This window comes from Hyperolius riggenbachi, chromosome 8 (assembly GCF_040937935.1).
Source record: "Hyperolius riggenbachi isolate aHypRig1 chromosome 8, aHypRig1.pri, whole genome shotgun sequence".
NCBI lineage: Eukaryota > Metazoa > Chordata > Amphibia > Anura > Hyperoliidae > Hyperolius > Hyperolius riggenbachi.
Window position 1 is genome coordinate 125,902,154 of NC_090653.1, and position 15,096 is coordinate 125,917,249.

At 39.2% G+C, this 15,096-nt stretch overlaps 1 protein-coding gene across 8 annotated transcripts in view; it reads left to right on the forward strand.

Moving 5' to 3' along the window:
• Positions 1-15,096, forward strand: part of PASD1 (PAS domain containing repressor 1) — a 214,887-nt gene that overhangs the window by 104,538 nt on the left and 95,253 nt on the right. For 3 of the 8 annotated variants that reach the window (XM_068251045.1, XM_068251039.1, XM_068251044.1), the window contains exons 2-4: positions 6,714-6,770; positions 8,152-8,208; positions 14,878-15,032. In XM_068251045.1, the coding sequence (XP_068107146.1) occupies positions 8,177-8,208; positions 14,878-15,032 (187 nt within the window). In that variant the 5' untranslated portion in view covers positions 6,714-6,770; positions 8,152-8,176. Of the gene's footprint in view, positions 1-300; positions 563-3,065; positions 3,114-6,713; positions 6,771-8,151; positions 8,209-14,877; positions 15,033-15,096 lie in introns of those variants that run through there. The other 5 variants (XM_068251037.1, XM_068251038.1, XM_068251043.1 and 2 more) reach the window with 4 other exon arrangements.

A 15,096-nucleotide genomic window follows, 5' to 3' on the forward strand; every position in this document is an offset into this window, starting at 1 on the left:
TGTATGGGCCCTTTAGAGAAGGTAGTAGAAATCTGATGGTTTTGGACTAGTCCATCTCTTCTCAGGGATTTATTTATTTTCAAAAGGTTTTGGACTAGTCCATCTCTTATCAGGGATATATTTATTTTCAAAAGCACTTACTGAATGGCAGTTGCTCTGTCCAACTGCCAAAAAACTGTGTAGCGAGCATGGAGGCTGGCCAGCATCATTGTTTAAGGGCCTGTTTCCACTACACGCAGATTTGATGCAGATTGGAGGCAGAATAGATGTAGAAAAACTGACTCCAATGAATTTCTATGGGCATGTTTCCACTAAACGTGATTATTCTGATGCAGATTTTCCCATAGGCAGTCATTGGAGTCAGTTTTTCTGCATCCATTCTGCATCCAATCTGCGTGTAGTGGAAACAGGCCCTTAATCCTTTTTAGGGAATATCTAAATATCTAGGAATAAAAGCCTTGCTGAGAATCCCCTATGAAGAGATGGACTAGTCCAAAACCCGTCGCTTCTGTCAGATTTCTACTACCTACTGTAAATAGCAGCAACATAGGAGAAAAGTAATGTATGGCTCATTTTACTCTCGAAAAAACATACCGTATATACTCGCAAGCAAGCCGACCCGCATGTAAGCCGACCCCCCAACTTTCACCTGAAAAAACAGGGAAAAATGATTGACCCCCATATAAGCCGGGGTTAGGAAATGCTGGCTGCCTTATTCCCCTAGTGTTTCCCAGTATAGCTAGTAAAGTGCCCAGTATGGGTAGGTAGTGCCCCAGTATAGCTAGTATAGTGCTCAGTATAGCTAGTAAAGTGCCCCAGTTTAGCTAGTATAGTGCTCAGTATAGCTAGTTAGTGCTCAGTATAGCTAGTATAGTGCCCCAGTTTAGCTAGTAAAGTGCTCAGTATAGCTAGTATAGTGCTCAGTATAGCTAGTATAGTGCTCAGTATAGCAGTAAAGTGCCCCAGTTTAGCTAGTATAGTGCTCAGTATAGCTAGTATAGTGCTCAGTATAGCTAGTATAGTGCCCCAGTATAGCTAGCATAGTGCCCAGTATAACTAGTATAGTGCCCCAGTATAGCTAGCATAGTGCCCAGTATAGCTAGTATAGTGCCCCAGTATAGCTAGCATAGTGCCAGTATGGGTAGGTGGGTGGGTAGGTAGTTAGTGCCCCTCCCCGCTCCTCCCGCGGCCGCCGCTGCTATTACCTTAGGCGGTGCCGCTTCCTCTATCCCCGTCCTGCTCCGGTAACTAATTCACAGCAGCGCGCCCCTCGCTGCTGTGATGATGGAGGAAACCATAGAGAGCGGCTTCCTGTAGCGGCGATGCCGTTACTATGGGAACCGCTCTCTATGGTTTCCTCCGTCATCACAGCAGCGGGGGCGCGCTGCTGTGAATTCGTTAGTTATCGGAGCAGGACGGGGATAGAGGAAGCGCCGCCGCCTAAGGTAATAGCAGCGGCGGCCGCGGGGGGAGCGGAGAGGGGCACCACCTACCCACCCACCTACCCATACTGGCACTGTGGCACATGACTCGCAAGCAAGCCGACCCCCCAACTTTTGGGCCACTTTTGGGGGGGTGAAAAATTTGGCTTGCTTGCGAGTATATACGGTACTTCTTATTTCTCTATGTTTGCACATATTTTAAATTTTACAATTTTTCGCCAGAGTGCCCCTTTAATGATCACTGATACATCTCATTGAAATTTTGTCACTTTATTTTTGGCTACTACAAAGTACATGTTGACCTAACTGATCACATAATAGTTATCTGCTTTCATGACAATATTCAGACTTTACCTTTAGGATTACTATACTTTCCATTTTTTTCTTTTCTGGAAGTTGAATAATTAGTCTCTGATTTTTGGATAAGAGAATTTGTCCAAATCAGATTTGCAAAGTTTTTGACAGAACCATGACAACTATACTTGTACATTTTTTTTTTTCCGTTTTTAAGAAAATCTATTTTTAAAATTTTGGCAGGAGAAATGGCTTTTTATACTTGCAGCATCAGTTTGCATCTTGGGCTCATTAGCTTTCCCATCCTCTAAATGTATAAAATATGTTTTTCCTGAATCAATTGGACAAACTTTTAAAACATAAAGTGGCAGTATTCTAAGGCTGTTTTCACAGTGGGACGTTACAGGCGCACGTTAGAGCAGCCTGTAACGCAGCCCAACTCACAGTAATGAAAAATCAATGGGCTGTTCACAGTGCCCACGTTGCGTTACATTGTAACGCTGGACGTTCAAAGAGAGTGCAGCATGCTGTGCGTTATATGTGGCTTTAGCTGCGTTAGACTGTTTGCACATGCTCAGTAAGGGGAGAGTCCGCTATTGTTTCTAGCCACATGGCTAATTAATATTCACTGCACTGTAGTGTTGTCCAGATCATGAAAGATTCGGATCTTTGATCCGGATCTTTTTTGTGTAACTCAGAAAAGAAAAGGGCAGCACCAGTACAAAGATAATACAAGCTCACTTAAAGTACTTAAATAATGATAAATGAAAATTGTGTGCAGAAAAAGGGATACCAATAACAGTAGACTCCAAAACACAGCATATTTCCCCAAAGGACTGCACCGCAAACCAATATATCAATAATGAAAAAGGAGCTTTATTATTATATACATGATTGCACAAAATGAATAAAAAACATTAAAAACAAAAGATTCCAGGTAACACACTAAGAGTAATTCCCATAATATCAATAATATGGCAAAAATACTAAGTAAGTGGATGCAGAATGGATGCAGAAAAACTGACTCCAATGAATGCCTATGGGCCTGTTTCCACTAACCATGATTTTTCTGATGCAGATTTTCCCATAGGCATTCATTGGAGTCAGCTTTTCTGCATCCAATCTGCGTCTAGTGGAAACAGGCCCTAAGAGTCTGACATGTAACATTTTTTTAATTACTAATCAATACAAATGTATTATCTTATGTACTTAAAAATGTCTGAATTTGTACTTTAGGTCAGATTTTCAGACCTTTTTCACATTATGAGTTCACCTTTCATGTTCGATAAAAAAAAAATACGCTATTTATTGTTCCTTTCATTGGACTGTGATATTGGTGAGGCAAAAATCATTATAAAGTACTCTTATGTATATCAGGTCAGTGTACATGTAAATAAATTAAGTAGTACTGAATTAATTTTGACAGTGTTTCCTTTTTTTGGTTTCCTTTAAGGGTGTTGTCCACAGTTACATTAAGGTGTTTACTAGCAAGAAGTATTTTTAGGATTATATTTGCAGTTTCAGTATGAGTAAGCTCTAGGAAACTACCTGCAATCTGTAATTTAAAATGATTAGTAGTTTGGGTTCAGTCCAGGTAAATTTGCTCCACCCCCTTTTTGTTTCGATGCAGAAAACGGGGTTATTTTTAGTCCATCAGGTATTTTTCTATTTATTATCAAGATTTTAAAGTGAAACTTGTCTCGATACATCAGAAAATGCTAGGAATTTGGCAACCTTTCTAATGACTATCTGGTTTCTCTTGTACCATCAGTTAGTCATGTTACTATAGTGTGGTTAGCTGGGATACTTGTACTATCATATGGGAACATCTTACTTGTCCAATTTAAAATGAGACTTCCTTTTGATAACCCTCTATGCTCATATTATATAACACCTGTGGCCTATTTAAAGGGGGAGGTTTATTCACATTACCTGCATTTCAACTCTGTGTTACGATGTGCTCATGAAGTGGGCATAATGCATGGAATGTGCTGGCAAAATATATTCATATATGATATGAATATACTAAATATTTTAGATAAATCTTTACTGTGAAACCACATTTGATAGCTATTTATATATATAGCTATATATAGAGTTCTATTATGACAATATGCAAATAATGCAATTTCAATTTATAGCCCTCTTAGAGGCCAAACAACTACTCAAGTGCTATTTATTTTACAAAGGATGTAAATATTTATGTTTTTAATCTGTGAATATGTTCATCCTTTGGTTCACATAACCTATTATCTAATAATGATGTAAATATACAGTATGTACAGAATGTGTGTATATACAGTATGTAGTATACACCTATTCTGTCCCCGCTTAAACTACCCAGGGTCCTCCTATTGTATGGGCAACTCTTTTTTTAACATTAAAACAAAGTTCCAGGAATAAAATGTATTATTATTATTATTATTTTGTCTTGGATGATGCAAAAGGGGAATGTAGTCTCTTTATTGCAGCCTTGTGCACCGATCTATGAGAAATTCTATTATTTAGTGTCAGCAAGTGCAGCGTTAATAGGAAAGTGCAAATAAAACTTTGTGCCAGCCTTTCCTATACGATACAGAGAATATTCTCACAATTGGTAGAGAATTTTTTGTTGTTGTTTCCAGTGTGCATTCAGGGGAAATTGACAACCCTGTTTAGCCAGTTATCTCCCTTCCTCATAGGATTTCACATTTTGCGTAGCTAGCGGGACTGTGGGTGCTGGGCAGTCTGTACCAGCCTCATTCAATGAGTTTGCTGTTTCCTTTTCAGATTGGTTGCTTCAAGTCTTAAGGTGACCATACACTTATAGATTTGCAGCAGATTCAACCATCAGATAGATTTCTGTCAGATGCCTGTCAAGTTTTATCTGACAGGAATCTATCTGATGTGTCCCACACACTAGGAACAGATTGCTGAAATCTATTGGAAATCTACCTAAATGCATTATTGAACCATTAGATCCAATGCAACTCTATGGGCCATCAATCTGCTGCCAGCTGCAGATCGACCCAGATTTTCCATCCTGTCAGACAGATAAAATTAATCGAAATTGGTCGCAAATCGATCAATAGATTTGATAGAATTGATGGCTGAAATCGACCAGAGTATGGGCCCCTTTACGGTCAAATTTTTAAAACAGGTTTTTACCTTTAGAGGCATAGTATCCCCACACACAAAAATGTTAATACTGGAGCTTAATGTTTACCAAGCTGTATAAATGTTTATTAAAATCTGTGCCTGGACGTTTTAAGTTATTTATTATAATATTCATTGATTTGAATATTTTTGGTGTTCTTTATAATTAAAAAAATATGATTTCCAAATAGAATACAACCTTCAGTTGGTTATATGATCTGGCATGTAAGAAGACTTTGGGTGATATGATCAATAGAGAAGAACCATAGTATTCGCCAGGTGAAAAATTGGCCACGAAGATCGCGTATTTGCCTCCTCAGGCGAATACTTTGTGGATTTGATTTGCCTCCTATACATAATCATTGAGCTAAACTTTGCCCCCTTACCTCACAGTGAGCAGACGCATGGCAGCCAATCAGCTAGCACCCCCTCCTTGACCCCCCACTCCCTATAAAAAGCCAGGAAGGCATCCATCTTAGACTCATTCTGTGGCTGCTGTTTAAGTGAGAGCAGGTACAGTGTGTTGCTGACAGGGAGAGAGTTAGGTAGGCCTGTGTTCCTCTCAGTGCAGATTCTTGCTGCTACCACATTGTCCTGAACAGCTAAGCCCTTCTTAGGGCTAATACATTGTTTTCCTTGCTATTGTATTGTTCTTCTGGGACCAGTGCACAAGTTAGCTGTTGAAGACAGGTCTGCTGATCCTAGTGGTGCACCGACCATAACCCACCTTCACACCACTACTGGCATCTAGTATCCACTGGCCCCTGTTTAAAACGTCAGTGCTGTAGGAGACAGGTCTGCTGGTCCTAGTAGAGCACCGACCATAACCCACCTTCACACCACTACTGGCATCTAGTATCCACTACTGCACCCTGTATAATGCCTCAGTGCAGAATCAGTGTTTTTTTGGTCACCTAACTGTCATTGAACTACCTCAGCCTGACCATAGGGACTGGAAAATCACAATCGCCTGCACTCCTATGATTGTGCGCACAAGCACAGCGGCCACTACACACCACTACACAAAGACTGCCGTCGAGAGGACTTAATGTCCTGGAGGTGTCAACTAGTAAAAACAAAGATATGCTCACCTAATGTAATCACTAAAGGTCTTTGCAGTTGTTTGCGGACTGAGGTGCGTTAAACTCTGCGTTTCGTCTGTCAGTGTGAAGTGGATGTAGCCCTTACACTAACTGATCGACATATACACATGCCGGATGTTTAAAGCACTTTATTCCACCAATTTAGGAATGTAATGTGATTCCTGCCCTTTAGCACTTAAAACATGACTCTGCGTCAAGTACGTCATTTTTGGTGGGACTTTTGCCATGGATCCCCCTCCGGCATGCCCCTATCAAGGTGTTAGGCCGCTTGAAACAACTTTTCTATTACTTTTGTAGCCACAAACAGTCTTTGTAGGTTTTAAAATTCTCCTGCCCATTGAAGTCTATGGAGATGCGCAGATTTGTCAGATTCACTAATTTTTGTGGAGATTCACCTTCTAAATTTGCAAACCCAAAATTTGATATTTGGCCCATCACTCACAATCAATAGCCATGAAGTAGACTAATTGGTCTTGTATGCAAAACGTTTTTCCTTCTGATTTCCAGCACACTTGTTTTTATGTTTATTTATTGTTGCTGTTTTGATTTTACCTAAAACTATTGGCAGTGCTTGTGAAACATTTAACTGTCCGTAGGGACAAAGCTGATGTCATATTCAGAAAAGTGAATCAGATTTCTCCAAGACATAATAGTCTAAATTGTTAGCTGTTATGATTTTAGATATGTTATATGGTGAAAATAAAACATCATTTAATTAAATTGTTTTTACATTTTATAGCATTCAAGAAGAAGAAAACAAATATACTGTGCCCGGTCTCATAAAGAACCCTGATGTGTAAGTAATTTAGTAGTAATGTCCTTCAACGTCAAGGATTTTTTTTAACAAACAATTTTTGTTGACATACAAGTAACTCCCTGTTTAGCTGTGTTATTTGTAAATTCAAAGTCCAGGTCCAGGGATGTTTTTTTTTTGTTTTTTTTTAATTATCCCTCCTGCCACTAACCCCTCCCCAACCCCGCCAACACCACCACCACCTTACCTACCATTGTACCTCCTTATCACCTAGTATTGTCTCCATACTTACCAACAATGTTTAAATGTCAGAGGTTATATTACTTTATCAGCTAGTTGTGCTCACACCCATAGCCCCACTATGCATAAACCAGTGTTCCAATCCCACAATGCTTTGCCCTCTTCACCTTGATAGCTTGTCATAACTACACCTCTCTGCCACTCCACAGGGGGAAATTAGTGGCACTAAGAGCGACACCCTCCTCCAATATATAGAAAGGGGAGAGGGTGATTGACATGCATGTTGTGTCACTTTCTAGGTGGGCCACTGCAATGACATACACCCATATGCAATTCACTTTTTTTCCCGAGTTTTCTCCTACCGTATTATATATTTTTACACCGTGTCATAAAATGCTTTTTAAACCACCAGCAAGTAAGAAAATACACAAAATAATTTTAATAGTACTTTTTCACCAACTTTTGGGTACTTTTCAATTGTAAAATGCTGGAAAAAAATGTTTAAGTAGAAGATGACAATTATCTCCTAGGAGAAAACTCAGGAGAAAAAGTTAATTGGATATGGGCCAGAGTGTACAAAAGTACCTTTTTAGGAAATACATCAAAATGTGTTGAGATCATACATATTCCTTGCAGATAGTGTCAGGCTTTGTGTCTTGGTCAGGCTTTGTGTCTTGGTCAGGCTTCGTAAGTGGGATTGTACGTACCACTGCAAGGCAAGAGCACTAACCACTTAGATAGTTTGCCACCCTATAACCTTCTAATCTATTGTAAGCAAGAACCATAGGGACAGAAATGGCCAGATAGGGCTGTCAAAGTTTAAATGAAACAAGACAGTTTAAAACGGCACTTACTCTACATATCCCTCGCATATTTCCATGTTCTACCTATCAGTAGCTGTCAGAATGTGGTGAGATAGCTGTTTTTGTTGAGCCTCAGCTAGTGTAGTAGAGATCATAGACAGTAAATGGCAGCAGTTGTGCTGCCGAGACAGATGTTGTGGTGATACCTCATTACTCAGCAGTGATTACTCAGAAATTGTCTGTGGGGAGAAATTGCAGCTGTGACAATAACGTCAATGTTTGTATAGACTTTTGCTGGACGTTTATATGGATTTTTTGTTTTCAGGTCCTAAACTCAATTTCCATTAATTTAATTTACCAATGTCTTATTTTCATTGTAGAATCCTGTGTTGCCTAAACGAGCTGATGGATGAAGATGAGAAAGATAGGGCAAAGAGGTAAGTTGGCATTTTACATGTTTTAAAAAAAAATGGTATAATAATTGAAAATATTAATATATCTTAGTTTGCTCCAGTTGTACAAATACAAGTATAATGTAGATATGCAGATGCATCCAGCACTGCATGATTATACCAACACCAGCCTCCCCTGCCAAGTGGAATGCACAGCGGTCAGTTACATAACACACACATTATAATGAGTGTGAACTGCAATGGAGACTGGTCATAGACTTAAATACAAGGCGTCAAGTCCTTGGGTGGGGATTTGCAGGAGATTGCGCACGCAGCGCTCGCATCTCCACATGAATGACGGAGCTCAGCTCCGCCATCAGTCTCCCAGCAGCGATCGGCGCTAGGAGACTGTTAGACGGCAAAACCACCATTTATTTACTCGGTACAATGCTGCAATCTAAGGCAGCGCGATACAGGGGACAGCCGTGTCACTCGGCTGTCCCCACCAGAGACAGGAAAGCGATCCGCTGTGAAAGGCTAAAGCCTATCACAGTTGATCGCGCTGATAGGTTGGCGGGGGGAGGGAGGGAGAGGGATACATTTTTTAAAAAAAAAAAAGTAAGTTACATAGTTATTTTGGTTGAAAAAAGACATACGTCCATCGAGTTCAACCAGAGAACAAAGTACAACACCAGCCTGCTCCCTCACATATCCCTGCTGATCCAGAAGGCGAAAAAACCCTTACAAGGCATGGTCCAATTAGCCCCAAAAGGGAAAAAAATTCCTTCCCGACTCCAGATGACAATCAGATAAAATCCCTGGATCAACTTCATTAGGCATTACCTAGTAATTGTAGCCATGGATGTCTTTCAACGCAAGGAAAGCATCTAAGCCCCCTTTAAATGCAGGTATAGAGTTTGCCATAACAACTTCCTGTGGCAATGCATTCCACATCTTAATCACTCTTACTGTAAAGAACCCTTTCCTAAATAAATGGCTAAAACGGTTTTCCTCCATGCGTAGAGCATGTCCTCTAGTCCTTTGAGAAGGCCTAGGGACAAAAAGTACATTTATTTAAAAATAAATAATACAAATGTTTGTAAAATAAATAAATAAACATTGTGGGAGCGATCAGCCCCCACCAACAGAAAGCTCTGTTGGTGGGGAGAAAAGTGGTGGAGGGGGAATCACTTGTGTGCTGAGTTGTACGGCCCTGCAGCAAGCCCTTAAAGCTGCAGTGGCCAATTTAGTGAAAAATGGCCTGGTCTTCAGGGGGGTTTAACACTCTGGTCCTCAAGAGTTTAAGGAACATATCTCTCATCTTTTTGACGTGATCACAAAAGAGTATTGCTAATTCATGGCAGCCACAAAACCACAGAGGAGAGGTATATTTTGTGGGGGCCCTAAACTATCTTATTAGCAGCTTAAAAGCCACTTCTCCTGCAGAACCTACTCTAGAAGAGTTTATCATATGTTGCTGCCCATTCTCTGTGATCTGTTTCTTTTTGGCAATCATGTTCTCATGTAGCAAGAAGTTTTAAATCAGGATGATACCATTTATTGGCTAACTACAAATGAATAAGAATAAACAAGCTTTCGGCCTTGCAGCCTTCGTCAGGTTTACATCCTGTTAGTTAGAACTAACAGGATGTAAACCTGACGAAGGCTGCAAGGCCGAAAGCTTGTTTATTCTTATTCATTTGTAGTTAGCCAATAAATGGTATCATCCTGATTTAAAACTTCTTGCTTTTACTGATGGCTAACACGGTACAATACCCTACTGCTACTACTCATGTAGCAAGATAATAGTAGTTTCCTATAGAGGTGACATTAGTTAGGTTCTGAGATTAAACCCATTGCTCATCTGCTGACCACCAGCCACTGATGCAAACACAGCGGGGTACTTCATAGGCTAGACAGGTCTGTAATACCTTTCTAGATTAAAAAATATTGGATGCTTTAGAGGATTTGGGTGATTGTGTTTTTTATTTTAATGTATGTAAATGAAAAGTTTAAAGGTATCGCCAGCATCAACTTTGTTACATGTTAAAAAAAATAGATACGTTTAAAGAAAATGATTATCTTATTTGCAACTGTTCCTCCTGGCCGGGAGATATTATAATTACATTGTTACTGTAAGGAGGAATATAACATAATTAATAAAATTGCTTATTTTTTTGCAGTATTACTTTATTAATTATTTAGTCAATGTTTGTCCTTTTTAAAGTCTTCCCTCACTCTAATTTACATTATAAAATTGATCACAGGTGGTAGTGCAGCTCTGCGGAATATTTATCACTGGGGTTTTCTCTAATGTTCCCACTGATATATAAGGTAAAATACATGAGGGTGCTTCGTCTCTGGTTCACTTTAAGCCATTATCTGATCCCTTGAACTCCAAACAATCTCAAACTGTATCTACCCAAACATGGTGGTATGCAGTTCCATGCATTAGAATGGAGTAATGACTCACCAGATATGACTATTGTATCTTCTTAAAAAAAAAGTAGTGGCAACTTGTGACAAACTGGTGAATGAGGTGTTTAAATCAAGCAATACGGTTCCCTGGTGTATTCTACTGTATGTACCACTACAATAGTGGCAAACACTGCCTGGTGAATAAGTAGGAATGTGTGGCAGACTGGTGAACAGGGCATTTAAATATCTCTGTGAGGATCCCATGCTGTAACTTTTGTCTACTTTATTCTAATAAAATTGTTTACTGTAAAAAAAAAAAAAAAATATCACTTCATTGTAGCCATTGGTACTCATACCTCCCAACTTTGTAAGATAAGAAAGAGGGACATTTAAGCCATGCCCTTGCCACACCCCTAATCATGTCCCTAACACACCCCTAGTTATGCATACCATAAAGATTTCATAAGAAAAATATTTTTTATACAATTCAAATGACACTGGTCCTTTCGAGCCTGGTTACATTTCCTTCATATTAACATTTGCAAATAATAAATATATCAATTTGAGGGATGAGGATAAAGTTAGACAGAGTAAAGTTAGAGTTGATAGACACATTTTTGCAGTAGAAAAATACATATTTACATAGATCTGAACATCAGTTCTGAAAGAGGGAAAAATGAGGAAGTAAAAGGGACCGAGGGATTGGGTTCCCAAAGTGGGACCATCCCTCCAAAAGAGGGACAGTCGGGAGCTATGGTCACCAGAAAGTGTAAAACACTATCTGGTGACCATAAATATATATATAAATATATATAACAGATGTTAAAAAAAATGATTAAATGTTTTTATAACACTTGCCATTCTGGAATGACGATCACATAAACATAGCTGATTATTCACAGACATTAAGCGTTATCTCTCACTTAAGCCTGGCATAATTAGCAATGATATCATTTTTAATTACGCTACATTTTCTTTTAATAGAATGACACAATCAGCTGTGTTGTGCTGTTAGCGTGATGTCAGTTTCATTGCATATTGAATATATGGTGTGAGATTCATTGGACTGCAGTCTAGTTGTTCCTTCTCCAGTAGAATATGTGAAGCTGAGAAGATCATTAGCAGATAGGAAATAATTGTATTTAAACTCATCCATAAAAAGGTCTTGGGGTATATTTGGTCTTACCGCCCAAAGCAAAAAGTTGGCTTCCCTAATGTTTCTGGTGGAGCTGAGCAGAATGAATTGGAGGATCTAATTGGCTGCTATGGACTGTAAGAATGTGTCATCTATATTTATATTCCATGCTTTCCTAAAGGTGGCCATAGATGATAGAACCAAATTAAGAGATTTTCCTATTGTGGAATGTTTTTCTTTTTTCATTTGAGAAAAACAAATTAATATACGAATAAATGTTACTGTTGAAGGGTGATGTTTGGCTCAGTCTGAGGTCTAGCACATTCTGGAACAGGTCATCATTAATAATAACTCTTTTCTTTGCACTATTAGGCTTTCCAATGCTCATGACTAGTTTCCAAAGTCCTGCCACTAAACAAAATACAACCCAGCATGTTGGTATCCCCACCGTGCTTTAGCAGAGTAATGGTATTGCACAGATCACGAACAGTGCCTGCCTTTGACCAGACATAAGCTTTTCTATTTCTAACAAAAAAAGAGTTTATTGAAGTACAACAAAGACATAATAAACACCTCCATACACATTTCCAAATCAGTTTCATTCAGTACATATGAACTATCTTAATAGCGGTATTACAGGCAAATAATGGGAGTCGGATACAGTTATTAGGGGCAGCATCATGTCTAATACTTTCAAAGGTGCAACTAGGAGTTATTACACTAACATCACATGGATGGTGAATGCAGATTCTCAGTTGTATCACAGATAAATACATCACTATCCAGCAGCACATTGACAGCTACACTTCATCACCCCCAATATGCAAACTCATGGCATCTAGGTGCACCCCATACAGACCAATATTATTACTGCTCCCCCATTTCTACCAGACTTTGTGAGACTTATAGGACTTATTTCTATGTGCATATATTACTTTTTTTATTATTATTATTACTGCAAGTTATTTCTAATATTTTCTTATATTCTGCAATATCTGCAAATTTTTTTCAAAAATACGAAAAAAAAAAACTCATAACAGGAAGGCAGAATGGCTGAGAAGATTCACCAGATACCAAGATAGTCATTTTATAGGCACAGTCACATAGTGAGCAATGTAAGGGTAGGCATAACTTTTATTAGGAGATATTTTTTCAACAACCTGTCACAGCATTTGTTGGTTCTGTAACCTTTGCTTTCAGAATGTCATAGGATCATATAATTGACCAGTAATTACATGTCAAGGCTGGTCAGTGCTTTACGGGGTTGTTTTGTTGTTGATTAAGTGGAAGGAGAGATGGCCATAGCAGAAGATGAATGACTAAAGGAACGAGCAGTGGGCACCAAAAAGCCCTTTTATGCATTTCCCACAAAGCATGCCTGCTGGTTGCAATCACAGACACTTTTTAAAGAATCCACATGACAGGACATCCACATGCTTCTAAAGTGTACGCGTTATTCTGCAGTATGAGGTTTTATTATATTTACTGAGGTCACTGCTAAATCGGGACATAATATGCTTCTGCTCCTTTGCTTCTGTTACATTGAATAAGGCCAACTATGACCCTTGGATGACTCTGGCTAGCTTTGTTCAGTGGTAATCTAGTGATTATCTTGTGCTGCACAGGTCAGTGTGAGCACTAGGAGTAAAGAGCAGCAACCTGAGCATATAATAACGGCGCTGTAATTTAAAGCCCCACTCCGTGCTCAGATATTTTCCTAGATATGCATAGGCACTCAGGGGCAGAACTTGTCTTTGTGTATAGAACAAAGTACCCACAGCAAGTGGATCAGGGGATCTCCACTGACAAACAAGAGTTTCCTGATCTATTTGGACTAATCTTCAAGCATCTGGGCAATTTGTGAGCAAAAAAAGGAACAATCGCGTAGTCTTTGGGGTTTTGAATGATCGGTTATTCAGTGATCCTACGTAACAGTTGCAATTGGCACGTGTTTTTAAACATCATTTAATAAATTTTCGTTAAACAATGTTACACAATATTGCAGGATCGAGCAGTGTTAAAACTATGCCGCATCAGACTCAGGCAGCCACAAGTGCGAAATAGTTTTAACTATGGCAGGTCCTCCTGAATCGGTTAAGCTTCCCAATCAGTTGATTTCAAATCACTTTTAAAGTACCTGGTCGGGAGTCCAGACACTGACCAGACACTTTGATTGCATTAGTCATGCCCCCCACACGCTTCGTCATGTAATTCACCTATTACATAAGAGCATTTGGTCTTGCCACTGGGGGTGCCGTTACCGGATCTAGTCCAGCATGCTAGTCCAGCATAGGAATGTGGATCAGTGTTGCAGGTAGCCTAAAACATTATAAAAAGTTATTAAATGTTTTGCACTGTGACAAATCGTTTGTGTCACTTTTTGCTAGAATGCCTTCACTTTATCAGAGGAGTTCCCACTAACAATGGAGACCTGAGCACTCTGACCAAGAAGACTGGAGTCCTGTTGCCACCAACTGTAGCTACATTTTAATAACTATTTAGATTGTACACTTCTCCTCTTATTGGTCAGTCAGAATCATGTGATTTGTTCAAAGATCACATGATGCCCAGATGGCCAATGTGAGAACGGAAAACTCTTCAACCGTCTTCATAACTCAGACAGTGGCTATGAAGAAAATCCCCACTTTACTGAGCAGCCATGTGTTTTCATCAAGAAAACATCCTTTTATAATCAGGCCGGGAGCTCTGCATCTGCGCATGTAGTGATCAAGAGTAGAGAGATTTTTTTTTTATATACCTGAGAATCATTTAAATGTGTTTTCTATATTAGATAGTTAGCTGTACTTGCTAATAATGAGAGAGAATAGCAAGACAGCATGGTATGTTGGTTTAGGCGATCTTTTCAGCTGCAGAATTGTCTTGACTGCAGCTACACACTTTACTGAAAAACTTGTGAAATTGGTGAAGTATTTATATAGGAATGTAAATTATACTAGCACATATATACAGCTGACTGTAGAATGACCATGCATTGTTGTGTTAAGTATTTCCTGTAATTTGCTTAATACTTGCTGTCATTGGTAGGAAAAGGAATGTCCCTGAATCTAGGTGACCTTACAAATACAACCCTGTGCATAAACAAATGAATCTTGCAGACGTAAAAACCACTCACTGGTCTTTACTGCTCTTCTTACTTTTAGGGCATCACGGAATAAATCTGAGAAGAAAAGAAGAGACCAGTTTAATCTCCTCATTAAGGAGCTGTGCACAATGCTGCAAGGACATGGCCACCCACTCAAGATGGACAAGTCCACCATACTGCAAAGGACCATTGACTTTCTGCAGAAACAAAAAGGTAACTTAGGGCAATTTTAGGAAGAACATTGGCAATTTGTTTCATAATGGAATATACAGATCAA